This window comes from Phycodurus eques, chromosome 11 (assembly GCF_024500275.1).
Source record: "Phycodurus eques isolate BA_2022a chromosome 11, UOR_Pequ_1.1, whole genome shotgun sequence".
Taxonomy (NCBI): Eukaryota; Metazoa; Chordata; class Actinopteri; order Syngnathiformes; family Syngnathidae; genus Phycodurus; species Phycodurus eques.
This window is the reverse complement of record NC_084535.1, coordinates 1,944,091-1,959,573: the sequence shown is the minus strand read 5'-3', so window position 1 is coordinate 1,959,573 and position 15,483 is coordinate 1,944,091. Positions and strand designations below refer to the sequence as shown.

Below are 15,483 nucleotides of genomic sequence, written 5' to 3'. Positions count from 1 at the left end.
CACCTGGATTTGGGGATCTTCTGCCATTGCTCCTGGCAGATCCTCTCCAGTTCTGTCAGGTTGGATGATGAATGTTGGTGGGCAGCCATTTTCAGGTCTCTCCAGAGATGCTCAATTGGGTTTAAGTCAGGGCTCTGGCTGGGCCATTCAAGAACAGTCAGAGTTGTTCTGAAGCCACTCCTTCGCTATTTTAGCTGTGTGCTTAGGGTCATTGTCTTGGTGGAAGGTGAACCTTCGGCCCAGTCTGAAGTTCTGAGTGCTCTGTAGAAGGTTGTCGTCCAGGACATCCCTGTACTTGGACGCATTCATCTTTCCTTCGATTGCAACCGGTCTTCCTGTCCCTGCAGCTGAAAAACATCCGCACAGCACGAAGCTGCCACCACCGGGCTTCACGGTTGGGACTGTATTGGACAGGTGATGAGCAGTGCCTGCTTTTGTCCACACATGCCACTTAGAATTAAGGCCAACAATTTCTATCTTGGTGTCATCAGACCAGAGAATCTTATTTCTCACCATCTTGGAGTCCTTCAGGTGTTTTTGAGCAAACTCCATGCAGGCTTTCACGTGTCTTGCACTGAGGAGAGGCTTCCGTCGGGCCACTCTGCCATAAAGCCCCGACTGGTGGAGGGCTGCAACGATGGTTGACTGTCTAGAACTTTCTCTCATCTCCCGACTGCATCTCTGGAGCTCAGCCACAGTGATCTTTGGGTTCTTCTTGACCTCTCTCACCAATGCTCTTCTCCCCCAATTGCTCAGTTTGGCCGGACGGCCGGCTCTAGGAAGGGTTCCGGTCGTCCCAAACGTCTTCCATTTCAGGATTATGGAGGCCACTGTGCTCTCAGGAACCTTAAGTGCAGCAGAAATTTTTTTTGTAACCTTGGCCAGATCTGTGCCTTGCCACAATTCTGCTCTTCAGGCAGTTCCTTTGACCTCCTGATTCTCATTTGCTCTGACATGCACTGTGAGCTTTAAGGTCTTATATAGACAGGTGTGTGGCTTTCCTAATCAAGTCCAATGAGTATAATCAAACACAGATGGTCTCCAATGAAGGTGTAGAACCATCTTAACGCATTCACTGCCATTGACGGCTTTAGAAGTCAAATATCCATGTTAACTGGGAAGGCTGGCAGTGAATGAGTTAAGGATGATCAGAAGAAATGGACAGGACCCGAGTTAAATATGAGTGTCACAGCAAAGGGTCTGAATACTTATGGCTGTGTGATGTTTCAGTTTTTCTTTTTTCATAAATATGCCAAAATTTCAAAAAAGAAAATTTCTGTCAATCTGGGGTGCTGTGTGTGCATTAATGAGGAAAAAATGAACTTAAATGGCTTTAGCAAATGGCTGTAATATAACAAAGTGTGAAAAATGTAAGGGGGTCTGAATACTTTCCGTACCCACTCTCCATTGCAAAATGCTGAGCTTTGAATCAATCAATCCGAGGTCTTGTTTTGTTTTCTGGCAAATCATCTCATGTCGCCACCCACCCACAAACTGGCCTCGGGGGCTGCATTTTCAAATATTTGCAAGGAATAAACCTGAACTCTTGGTGTTTCCCAGTTTTTATGACCATAATCTAAACAATATTGCTATACTGTACATGTGGAAAATTCATGTATTAATAATGTTGTAAATGCAAAAAATCTTTCTTGTTCTCCATCAGATTGCATTCTCCCAGCACAACAGCATCATGGACCTGGTTCAGTTCTTTGTCACCTTCTTCAGGTATGCTTTTTATTGATTATTATTATTTTCAATTCATTAATATCTATAACCTATTTCATTCTGTTATGAATTTAAGCAACAATACCAAGTTTTGACGTTGACTAAAACGTACGTACGGTTTGTCGAAGTTTAAGTTGTATTCAAGATTCATGAAAACGCGTACAAAAGGTTTGTTGAAGAGTAAATTGTCTTTTATGAGTGCAAAAATGTGAGATGAGACGTATGAAAATGTGCATTTGGTTTAACCGCGAGTTAAAATTGTCTTTGATGTTTATGAAAACTTACTTTACGAAAACATAATTCTCATCAAAATTTAAATTGTATTTTCTTGTAAATTAGGTTAGTTGAGGAGTCTAAATTGACTTCGTGTATGTTCTGTTTGTCAGCACTTAATTGTTTTTGTTGTTTACAACAACACGTACGTGAGGTGTGTTGAAGATTAAATTGTATGAAAATGCGTCCGTTGACAAAAATGCACATTAGGTTAGTGTAAGATGAAATTGTCTTTGATATTCAGATGTAAGATCTTTCTGATATTTATAAAAACTGGTGTTCAGTTCACGCCAACTGGACTTTGATGTTTACAAAAAGACGTGCGTCGGGTTTGTTGAAAGTTTCAATTGTTCTCGAGACCCGTCCAAACAGGTCACAGTTGGTCGTTGGTTACGAAAACACAGTCGATAAGTCACGTTATCAAAGAAGTTCTTGAAAGACTCAAAATAAAATTATCTTTGAAGTTTACAAAATCACGTAGGTAAGGTTTGTCGCGGACACGAAATTGTTTACGAGTCTGTCTCGGTGTCGCACGTAGCGAGACGAGTTTGTCGTGCGGCCGGACGTCCGAGTAACGAGCTGACGAGGACGTCCGCTGTCCTCGGGCGGCGTGCTGCCACGCTGCAATGCGTGTGTGTCTGTGTGTGCGTGTGCAGCCACGAGTGGCAGCAAACCGTTGTCAATTGCCCGAGGCCCGCCTTCAGACATCAGCGACCTTTAGGCGAAGCCGAGAGTGATGATGTCATCAGTAGGGGACACTCAGTGTGTGTGTGTGCGTGTGTGTGTGTGCGTGCGCGTGTGCCAGTTTACCACCAACAAAGGCATCATGTTGAATCATGTGAACATGACGTCTTTGGAATTGGTGAAGCAGCGTGTGGTTCATTACTCAAGCGTATTGTGAACACCCGGTTTCAAAGTGCGTACGTTTGCAATAATGATGATTCTTACCACCAGGTGTTTAATGCGTCGAACGCATGAAGAGCTCGTATGCTGCATTCCCGTGTTTGCTCTGCCCAAGTTGCCCCCCCCCCCGCTCCCCCATTGGTGACTTCCTGCTCCTTCGTCATTTGGTTTTGTTTTGTTTTTTTCACTCCCGAGTTTGATGAGGTCGAGCGGCGAGCGAAGAGGCCAAAGCTGCAGCCTCCTCGGCAAATGTCACGCTCATTACGCCGTACACGCCATCCTTTTCAACCAGCCCGCGCACGCACACGCGCACGGATGAAGACGCGCATTGTCGCAGCGCCGCCGCCTCAGCAGTTTCTCAGCCGCTTCCTCTAGCTGGAAGTCGTCGTCAGACGTTCTCCTTGAGAGGCGAGCTTTGTTTGCCAACATGACTTTGGCCCGCAGACATTGAACCGTGCGTGTGTGTGTTACACTTGTTCATTGTTGTAAAGCACGGTGGCCTCTTGGTGGCTTCCATCTCCAGCTGCTTGAGATCCACACAACATTCTCCCCCCCAAAGTGCTCATTTCTTCTTTGATTCTTGGTCTCTATGCCACATGAACCACTTCACTACTACTACGACTACTAGGTCTATAGTAGTCAAGTTATCCTGAACTGATTTGACTGGCAGCCGTTTTCCCATCTTGCAAGTGCTGTTAGAGTCTGTTGACTGTGACAATACGAGCACTGAATGAACTTCTACGCCAGTAAAACCAAGTTTGTTTCTAGACTTTTCTGTTCCTTCGTAATCCAGCGGTAGAGCGTGTTGGTTCTACCAAAAACAACCGGTTTATGAGCAAAGCGCGTCGAAAACATTTCCGTTAAAAGAAACACGTCATGCCGAACAGTGACTTTGCCGCTAATATTTTGACAGTTGTTTTTTTTTTTAATCCTCTCATACTATAAAACAACAACAAGACTGAGAGGGCTTTTGAAATGTATTTACGGGTATACCACTAAGAAACGCATCGTGAGCGCCGCCGACTCACCGCATGGCTCGAGTTGAACGTCAGCGGCTTTTTGACACGCCGTTTGTCAAGGGCTTAATGAACTGCGTCATCTTTTTTTCACGGTCACGACGCACACTTTGTACTACCTACTGCGACACATTCTGCTTCTACCATACATAAACACACTCTGTTCGAGCGTCAGGTCCCTAAAGTTGTCCGATTTCTGACATGCTGGGATTTCTCTCCTTCTCTTCTTTCATCATCTAATGTTTATCTTCTACTCAAAAGCTGTGCTGATCTCAAATCCAAAGTAGTGCAACGTCGCCATCTCCATCTGCTGGTCATTGACAGCGAAGTTGTTGTTTCAGTGTTTCACGCAATTGATTTAACAGCTATTGATGATAACGGTCAACTTGCACAAAGAAATAAACCGAACGACTGGAAATAGTCCACCGAGTCAACGCATCCTCCCGCCTCCGAGCGGCCGACTCGAAGAATAGTTTCATGTTAAGATGGCGTCTCTGCTGATTGATTGATTGATTTGATTGGCGTTGTCCCCGCAGCTGCTTCCTGTCTCTGCTGCTGGTCGCCGCCGTAGTTTGGAAAGTCAAGCAGACGTGCTGGGCCTCGCGGCGCAGAGAGGTACGACTCCCGCTTTGCACCGCGCTTATCATATTCGTGTTCCTGATCTAAGGTCATTAAAAATAAGTCCCTTTTCTTCTACTTAAGACTTTTTGTGGAAATCCAACTAAGCAGTTTTGAGAAAAAGCTCCTATTTGTGTCATACAATACTAAACGAAGGGTAATTTAAAAATATCAAATATCCAATTTTCTTCTCATGATCCATGGCGTTTTGTAGCAAACCTACCGAATGTTGGCGAGTGTAGCCGCGTCCTGTTTCCGGAACGCGTGCCCGTGCGCCCTGCACACGGCGTGAAGGGTGAAGCCGGTGACCGCGCCTCCTGAAGGGGAAGAAAAGAATCTTAACGAGCGTCGCTGAGACGGTAAACAAGACCGTTCCCCTTAATTAGCGCTGCTCATGAACCAATTAAGGCCCATCAAGTGATGCTAAATGGAGTGGAAAGGAGTGACACGCGCACACGCGCACTGGCAGTCGCTTGGCTCACTTGTTTCTGTATATTTTTCCCTGTATGCATCTGTCACATGCAAAATGCAAAATCCTACTAAATAGTGGCATGATCAAACCTTTACACATAATTGGGCAATGTATCATACTCCTGATCAAAAGTACTTTCAAAAAAAAAAAAAAAAACTAAAACAAAAAATGTCATTTATTACAAATTATTGAGGGCATTTGTACAACATCCCATGAAAAGCCTAAATTTCTCTGCACATTTGTATTTTTGTACAAACGTTATACAGAATTGTCTTAAATATCATCAAGAGCAATCTCTCATTTCTTTTTTAATGTGTTTATTTATTTATTCATTCATTCATTCAAAAGGGACAGTGCACGTTGATGAACATTTGCATCTACATATATATTCCAGATTATAGCTAGGCTAAGGCTAGTTTCCATCTGTAGTCTCTGGCAAATGTATTAAAATTTTAATTATTTGTGCCATATAATGTTCCTGATCTAAGGTAATTTAAAAAAACCCAACAGAAATGTCATTTTTCAACTAGATATTATGACGCTTTCATGATGATGATGGTGATGATGAGTGCTTTCACATGGAAACATGAATATTTCAGTTGCAGTGCCCCAATTAGGAAGATTTGTTGTCTTTGACTTTGCTGCCTCACTGCGAGCTGTTTTGTTGTTTGTGTAGCGGTGAGACGCACCCAGGCGACGCTAGCAATAGGAAAGGGTCACAAAAAAGCCAAGGCTAACGGTGCTAATTTGTTTTCCTTGTTTTCTTTTCAATGTGGCTGTGTCGGGGATGTTGAAAGGAGGTTCAAAAGTTAGGAAAATTCCACTTATGCTCATTTCATTTCTCAAGATATCTGAAAACGCACCAATTTTGGCAAGTGAGTAGATCCTGGTCAATTCTTTTCTGTTTAAGGGGTTCCAAACGTGACTTCTAAAAACTTTCTCAGTAGAAAAAAATCTGAATCAGGTACTAGAATACCATATACTACGCAGATGGACGATGCTAAATTAGCATGCTTTCTTGCCTATGCTATTTATTACAGGTGAAGCAGGTCGCCAAAGTCCGATGATCGTTCGGGCCAGTACCGGCTTAATTTCAAGGTATCGGGTACTCGTGAAGGCTGCCGATACCAGCTACCGATACTAAAGGCAGAAAAATCTGACATCGAGTAAGTCCTCCTCGCCAGTAGTTGGCGCTACACTGTGGTGGTTTGACACATCCGCGAGTGAAGTGCGTCACAAAAAAGAAAGATCTTTGCTCACAATTATGATCATCATTTTATTGCTTCCAATTACCGCCACTGTAGATGGCGGCAGAAATGATGTGGGCAAATTCCAGAGGTTATATTTTATCGTCCAAATGAGCTACAATCGGAGCTAAGTGATACGAAATGACAAAGGTTTTTAGCCTACGCCGTCTTGTGTAGGCGCGTTGGCATCAGAGGTTGAGGATTCACTGAACGTAGATAAACCGCAATTTGATTAACTTTGATCTTGTTTTGGGTGTCATTTAAGATGACTTTTCGAGCGTGTTCACACACCAATCATCCCAGACGGGCGTCCACCCGCTCGCACATCGGTCACATTGACAACCTTGAGCAGAGGACGGCAGCACAAAGCACAAAGACACGGAGGAAGAGGAAGATGAGGAAGAGGAAGATATATTAGCGCAGACAGGGCCGCCCGGGGCGCGTCCCGGGAAGAATCCTAAGCGGACGGGACGGGACGAGATGAACACAAAAAGGGTATCACGGCAGCGCGTGTCTTGAGGGAGATGTCCTTGCTCCACCGTATCGCTTTCCCGCCTCCTGTCGCGCTCGCTTAAAGTCGCCTGGTGGCGGCGTGCCCTCGCTCGCCGGAATCGCCTCGGAAGCAAACGTCAAGCTAATGCGCAGCTCGGCTGGCGACGGCGCTCACCTGGCGGCGGCGAGGGCGTCCGAGCGGAATCGCCCGCGTCGGGGCTCGCTCGCGCGCGGCTTCCCGACAGGTGAAAACGGCCAGAAAAAAAAAAGCGGCTGCAGTTGAACCCCGTTTCGCGCAGGGGATACTTTCCAGACCAACTCGCATTGGGTGAAAATCCGCGAAATAGACAGACCCTAACTAAAGCGAATCGTATCGTATCGCATCGTAATTTGAGTGAATTGAATCACATCGAATGTGGAGTGAAACATATCGTAATTGGAATGAATCACATTATGCACTTATTACAGTGAATCATATCACATCATCATAACAGTAAATTTGAAGTGGAGCGAATCATATCGTGTTACACCGATCATGTCGTATAGTAATTAGAGGATCTGCGCAATCAACTTCCAAGCTGCTGACGGCCACTCCCTGTTAACCTTTACTCTAAAACTAATCATAAAACAAAGACAATTGCAACCAAACAACTTTGCCTTAGCTTAATGCTAACACAGAATGGAAAATGCCTTTGACGTGCTAACGATTAGCATCGAAAAAGGTTAGTTGTAAGCAGGCCCAGGGTTATAAAGTTTGACAAATATTCAACCTCATCTAATTATCTGAATGCCGAAGTCAGTGTCTTTGTGCGGAATTTGTGACTTCATCCTGCTTTGCTGGGTTCTGCGTGAAAGGTACAGTCCTTCCCATGGTTTGGAAGGTCTTCGGTTATTCCTTGGCTATTTGTTTGCTCAATTTCCACAAATATTTACACACATCCTGGCGTCGCCTGACAAGGCCGCTCACCACGCATTAACTTTTAATACCTTTGGCGCTGAAAAATGGAAAGCGTTAAAGCGTCGACAGACCTTGTATCCGTGTGACTTATTCATTTACAGTTGATTGTCGCATGAACAAACAACGAACGCTCTGACGGATTCCTACGCGCAGTTAACGCCAACATCGTCCTGTCCTCCCCTTCCACGCCGCCGTCCCCGGAGAGCCCGCTGTTGCCTCGGCAAGGTAACGGACGATGCGCCATTCCCGCCGAGCCGATGTGAATTTATGGAACGACGAAGCCGGCGCCAGGTTGAAATCCCCTGACTGGTCCAACCTGGAGGGGGCGGCGGGGGTCTCCCCCTCATCCGTCATTTCAGACGTTGAAAACAACAAAAGAAGAAAACACCCCCCCAGCGAGGAAACGGCAAAGAAACATGGCTCCATAAAGGATGCATTAATGCTGCATGCTGCTGCTATATGCTGCTCATCAATAATGGAGCCCAGCGTGCGCACCCCTTAAATACACACAACAGCAACAACGCACCAGCCAGGGCACGAAACTAAGCTAAGCTAGCAGCTGCTTTCATATCACAGCAGCTCACTACCACCTGGGATCTTACCATCCTTTTATTGATGCAAGGCACCGTTCCATATCAAAACTTTATAGGCTGCGCTAGCACTGTAAGAAAAAATGCTGACCACGGGTTTTGTATTGCCCCCAAGTGGCCTGGAGGTCCGATGCAAGTGATAAAATACTGGAGAACAAGAGGTTCTCAAACTTTTAACACCAAGCGCCACCTCAAATATTACTTAGCTCTCCAAGTGCCACCTTTGTGAGCAACGTTAAAATACAGTAGCGTATAGTAGGCCCAGGTGCTCATCAAAAATTAGGCTTTATTCCCAGTGGTGTCCAAAGGGGGGCGGTGGCCATGGGTGTCCAAATTCTGGGGGGGCATCCAAACGGGTTTGTGTGGGCATCAAACTACCCCCGCGCCCACCTCTGCACGCCCGCCACTGTTTTGTAACGTTGTGCAGAGTTTTAACATTACAAACTGTACTTCATTATTCAAATTTTGCAGCTCTAAAAACAAACAGTTCTGAAAGATTAAATCTAACTATATTGCACTTCAAAGTTAAATACAACTGAACTGTACTTAAAACATATACTGGACTGGATTTTTTTTTTAAAAAGAGGGGGGGGGGAAAACGTATCATGCAGTTTGTACATTCAGCAATTCTTCTTGTGCCATTAGAAGGAGCCCGTGAGTCACTAAATGTACTTGTACCACACTGAGAGTCACTGATTAGTAAAACATGGGAGACAAAAAATAATCTGAAGGATGGTACAGTCGACACATGAAAAAGAAAAAAGCTTAAAACCAAAATGGCAGACTTCCTGTAAGGCATGGCTTCTTGAGACTTTTTGGGGTTATCTATAAGTAATAGACATGCCTACCAAATTTCCTGTTGCTAAGGCAAAATAGCTTCTAGCACAGATTATTATTACTTATTATTTTTTTTTTAAATAAAATCATTCATGAACCGTGTTATAAAAACTGTGTTTTATTGTTGGCTGCTTCAAACCAAAATTTCAGTTTTCCTGTGTCTTTTTTAGCACGTCTCCTTGGGACTTTTTTTTTTTTTTAATGGAAGTGGCAGAAATTACCCTAATATGGCTGCTTTAAATCAAAATGGCGGCCTTCCTGTATGTTTTCAATAATGGCTTCATGAGACTTTTTTGTGCGTCTGCTCATGATAGACATGTCAACCGAATTTCATATTGCTAAGTCAAACTGGCTTTTGGGGCTGAATTTTAAAAGAAATTATACAAGGCCCTACTTATCCAACTTTTGGGGGTCACGCCCGCAACTCCTACCGAATACGAATTATCACCAAGCCTGCAAAATTATGTAAAAATTTTTTCGAGTATAGAAAAGTGGTGATGAGCAGCATAACAACGTAGTGATGTGTGTGTGGAAATTCTCCCATAGATCAGCACAAAATGTACATTTAGATTTAAAAATAAATAAATAAATAAATAAAAATGCTGGTAGCAGAGCTGAGTCCAAAATTCTCCATAAGCTTCATCTCCTGCGTGCCGGCCTATTGTGGGAAATGCGCTGCTAAACATATCTCTTCAGCAAACAAACGCCTGTCCTGGTATAAGCTCGTGGACAATGATCATGCTAATCCTGCTCCTCTAAGAGGCTTTGCGTCTTCTTCATCACCATCAACCCAGCCATGACACCGATTCACTTTAAAAACAACCACACACTGTTCAACTTAAAATACACTTATTGTTAGATGAAAGGTTTTTGTTTTTAAAATGGGTATCTTTATCACTGAGGCTTATACCATACATGTTTCAATACATTACCAATACCGTATAGTCATCATAACTATAAAAATGCTGCCGATACAGTTCGATATGATTCACTCCAGTTACATGACATTAAGAATCACTAAATGTACGATTGGATTCACATCAGTTACGATACAATTCAATTCAATTTTGATAGGATTCACTCCAAATTGTGCTACGATTATCTCCAATTACGATGCAATACATTTCAGTTTAATTGTAATGATTAACTCAAATTACAAAGAAATATGATGTGATGTGATTCACTTCAATTAAAATGTGATACAATTCACTCAAATTACTATATGATACCCTAAATTTGATGCAATACGATATGATAAAGTTAAGTCAAACTAATATACGGTGACAAAATACGATGCAACGTAATTTGATTCACTCAAACTATGATAGGAATCACCCAATTCGGATTCAACATGATATGATTCACTTCTTGAATCATTTGGTATTGTAATCAGAGGGAACGCATAGTATCGTAATTGGTTGGGAATCGTATCATGTAATCAAAGTGAATTGTATTGTATCTTAATCATAGTGAAGACACCGTATCGTAATTGGAAGTGAATTGTATCTTATTGTATCGTGATTTGGATGAATTGTATCGTAAGTGGAGTGAATCGTCTTTTATCGTAAGCAGAGTGAATCATATGGTAACATAATCGGAGTGAATTAGTATCATTTTGTAATTGGAGTGAAAGCAGTATCATAATTGGAAGTTACTTTTTTTTCATATTTTAATCACAGTTAAGTCGTATCGATTAGCACATAATCGGACTGAATGCACCTTATCAAAATCGGAGTAAATTGTATTGTAATTGGAGTGAAATGTATCGTAATGGGTGTGAACACATGATTGTAATCGGAGTGAGTCTCATCGTCGATGTAAATCGTATCGTACAGTTTTGTAATCGGAGTGAATTGCATCCTATTGTGTTAAAAGTCATTGGGTGACCAAGTTTCAGCCTTTCTCTCATTTCCCCCATGCTATAGACTAAATATGTCTTTTTGTGTGTGTATCTTGGTCATATGAGAGTGCGTGGTCTCGTGTCTGATGCTCAGCTACTCATTTGCTTAACTGTGCTGAACGCTACTGAAGCCATCAGAGGGTCTTTAAATCATGGCCAATTACACCGCGCACATTACCCGAGCTGCCAGAATGGCCGGTTGCGGTAATACCATTAACACCCCCGCGCACGGTGACAGGACCTGCTCGCGCCCTCGCCAAACCCTGAAATGATCCTGTCACTTAAAAAAATGTTCACGCAGTTCATTTGCATCACTGCGTCATCAAGTTCTCTAAAATAGAAGTCTGTAAATTTTGCACGGCTGTGTGACACAAAATTGAAGTGAACCACATCATATCGTAATTGGAGTGTTTCATGCGTATTGAATCGCATCAGAATCAGAATCAGAATCCTCTTTATTTGCCAAGTATGTCCAAAACACACAAGGAATTTGTCTCCGGTCGTTGGAGCCGCTCTAGTACAACAAACAGTCAATTTACAGAACACTTTGGGGACATAAAGACATTGACAAAAAACAATTGTGCAAAAAGATGCAGAGTCCTCTAGCACTTAGAGCAGTTCGAACGACTAATATTGCAATAGTCCGGTGCAAGGACCATTGTGCAAAGGGCGCTGAGACTTCAAGGAGTGTATGCGGTTTAAAGTGACGAGTAGTGCGATCATCTGGGACAATGTCGGTTGTGCAAATGTTACAGATACTCCTCAATCAGTGTGCAAATGGAGCAGATGCTACTCTGGCATGAGTGGCCAGTATATGCAAATAGTGCAGCATGGCGAGACAACTACAGTGAGTGCACGAGTAATACATAATTGGCCCCACAGAAATGTGACAACGAACTCAAGTCAAAAAATTGCCAGCTTGTTGTAATGGAATTATAGGTTAGGTGTTTAAGAAGTTGATCGCAAGAGGGAAGAAGCTGTTGGAATGTCTACTAGTTCTAGTTTGCGTTGATCGGTAGCGTCGACCTGAGGGAAGGAGCCGGAAGAGCTGGTGACCGGGGTGCAGACGGTCCGAGAGGATTTTGCACGCCCTTGTCTTAGTTCTGGCAGCGTGCAAGTCCTCAATGGTGGGCAGGGGGGTACCGACAATCCTTTCAGCAGTTTTGATTGTCCGTTGCAGTCGGAGTTTGTCCTTTTTTGTAGCAGCGCCAAACCAGACTGTGCTGGAAGAACACAGGACCGATTCGATGACCGCTGTGTAGAACTGTCTCAGCAGCTCCGGTGGCAGGCCGTGCTTTCTCAGAAGCGTTGTATCATAATTGGAGGTGAATCATTTTGCATCGTAATTTGTGTGAATCATATCACATCGTGATTGAAGTGAATCATATTACATCGTAACGAGAGTGATCCGTTTCATATTGTAAGAAATTTGAAGTGAATCATATCATATTGTAATTGGAGTGAATTGCATCATGCATTTTGAATTGTATGGAGTGCTCACTGCTGCCTGGCATGTTGTGGCATAACGTAGTACTACACAGAAGGTGCGAAACTCTAAATCCGGACTTGCTTGGGTACTGTAAAAACCCATCAAAACAATTGCTTAAAAATCTGCAGTATAGCAGGGGCGTGAATGTATTCCGAGTAAATATTCATGACGGCGATCTAATCTCTGCGGTTATTAAAGTGCCGCTAAAAGTTTCCATAACGTGGAAAAAAAAAGTCTGCGAGTGTTTTAATGAAGCCGGCAAACACATCATTAAGTTGCACATAATTACAAAGAAGCGCCAATGTGGAGTGTTTGATTACAAGCGGTCGCACACGCGAGCAGCGGGCGCCTATGTGGCGTCACTCTGCCTCCACCACCACGCACGCCGCCGCCTGTGTCGCCGCGGGCGGTTAATGTCGCCTCTGTTTTGCTTGATTGTCGCGCTTTTTTCGCCCAACACCCTCCCCCCCACCCGCCCCACCCCCACGCAGACTTCACAAGCGTCTGTTCTTTTCGGCTGTTTTTGTTTTGTTGTTGTTGTTTTTGGGTAACATACGTGATCTAAGGACGTTTGGCAATTCAGATACCTGGAGAAAAAGCTAACTTGGGATCTATCTATCTATCTGTCTGTCTGTCTCTCTCTCTCTCTCTCTCTCTCTATCTATGTATATATTTATAAAACTAATAATGGCATAAGCCCCAACTGCAAAAGGTTGCAATTTTGTGTAGTCTGACTTTAGAGTATGTATTATTGAATCATGACGTAAAATGTAGCACACTACAGGATACGATTCAACCCAATCACGATACGATGCCTTCACTCCGATTGGGGACTGATTCTATACGATTCACTCCGATTACAATACAATTTGATACGATTGACTCCAATTATGATACAATGAGATTCACTCCAATTATTGTATGATTCCCTCCGATTACAATAAAACACAAGTCACTCCACTTAAGACAATATTCATTTTGACTACAGTACAATACGATACTATTCACCTTGATTTTCAATTGACTCAAATTACAATATGGTACGGTCCACTCTGATTATGGTTCAATGAATTGACTCCAATTACGATACGATACAAATTCACTCCGATAATGATACAATATGATATGGTTTACTCCTCTTACGATACAATATGATTCGGTTCACTCTGAATACAATATAATAAAATTCACTCTAAATACAATACAAGATTTTTCACTCAGAATACGATCAACTACAATTCACTCCAATTACGGTATGTTCTCATTTATTCCGATTACGATACAATGCATTCAGTCCAATTATGGCATCATGTGATCCATTCCAATTATAATACAATATTATACGATGCAATGTGATACACTCCAATTACGTTATGATTCACCACAATTACAGCATGATATGATTCACTCCGATTACGATACAATAGGTTACACTCCAGTTATGGTACGACTAACTCCAATTACGATACATTACCAAGTGTTCACTCTGATTACGATATGATGTGATTTACTTCAATTATGATGCCATTCACTCCAATTATTATTGTATATAAATTGATACAATTACCTCAGATTACAAAACAATATGATACAGTTTACTTTGATTACGACAGGATTTGATTCACCTCCGATTAGATTAGGATGCATTCACTCTGATTATGATACGATAGTCGGATTATGACATGATTCACTGCAATTATGACTCCAGCAAGTTTCAGATTCTTATTATTCAATAATCAAACTGCATTGATGGCTGATTTTAGAGGAATCGTCCATACATGTACATTAACTTGAATGTATTTTTTCATGTGCCCCAAGTGAGGATGTAAAAAAGCTAAGTGGCGGTCGTGGTAGAAATACTATGACCGCGATGTGGTCATGTGACCCTTTGGACTTTGATGAAGTAGCGCAAGTAGCATTGTGGTTGATATTAATAATAACGCAAATCATGAGCTCCTTTTCAAAGCACACAACGAGGCCATGTTTGTTTTTGGTCAAAAAACCCATCCATCATCCTGTCCAAAAGCCAGCAAATACGCATGCAGTTGACGCCACGTATGACCTGCCTTTAATAATATCTCGCCCCAATTAAATGTAACCATTCATCACCCGGCGAGGTATTAAACTATTATTGTCTCATGGATAAATATCATTTTTCATCGGAAGCCTTGTTTTTCTAAAGGAGCCGTGGCCTCGATGCAACTCTCATGTTAAAATCACCATCTCAAAGGGGTCTGTTATTGAGGGGGGAGGACTTTATTTGGATCGTTTGAATAATCAGTGATGTACTGCAATTTATGTCAAGTGAAAGAGTTGTTAAAAACAAAATAAAAAGGCAAAGTGAATTCAAACGTCTTGATATCGTGCATTTCATACACAAGGTAACTCAATGTGCTTTACATGATTAAAAGCATTTGAAAACAAAATACAGACAAGTAAAAGGCGGCTTACTAATATTACTAAAATAATAACACTGCAAGAAAGATAATTTTAAAAAATGGAAATACTCGAAAAATGTTCAATCATAAGCATGAGAAAAAAGAATAATTTTTTAGGCTGCAGTTCAAAACATGGACACTTGGGGCTGATTTGACTTCCGTTTGCAAATTATTCCATTTGCGTGCAGCATCGTAGCCCTACTTTCTTTATAATCTATTAGCATTTCTTTCATGTACTCAGGACCTAAACCATTGAGTCATTTATAGATCAGTAGCACAACTTTTTCGAGCTGACATGGAGCCAATGAAGAGACTTTAGGAAAAAAAAGGCCTATTATCGATAAGGCTGACTGGACAGAACAAACAAAACAAAAAAACATTGCGAATCAACCAATCAGTCTACTGGAAGGCTAATCGTCGCTTAAGACATCGTCTCCACATCGCGTAAGATCATTTCTTTGACTCACGAGCGCCCCAACTTACGAGTGTTTCCAATTACGAGCCGTCGCTTGGTTGATTTTTTTT

The 15,483-nt window shown here is 42.4% G+C and overlaps 1 protein-coding gene across 1 annotated transcript in view; it reads left to right on the top strand.

Annotated features, from left to right (window-relative positions):
- Positions 1-15,483, top strand: part of atrnl1a (attractin-like 1a) — a 111,829-nt gene that overhangs the window by 62,441 nt on the left and 33,905 nt on the right. Inside the window, exons 26-27 of the mRNA XM_061690662.1 lie at positions 1,664-1,725; positions 4,454-4,532. Of these exons, the coding sequence (XP_061546646.1) occupies positions 1,664-1,725; positions 4,454-4,532 (141 nt within the window). The remainder of the gene's footprint in view (positions 1-1,663; positions 1,726-4,453; positions 4,533-15,483) is intronic.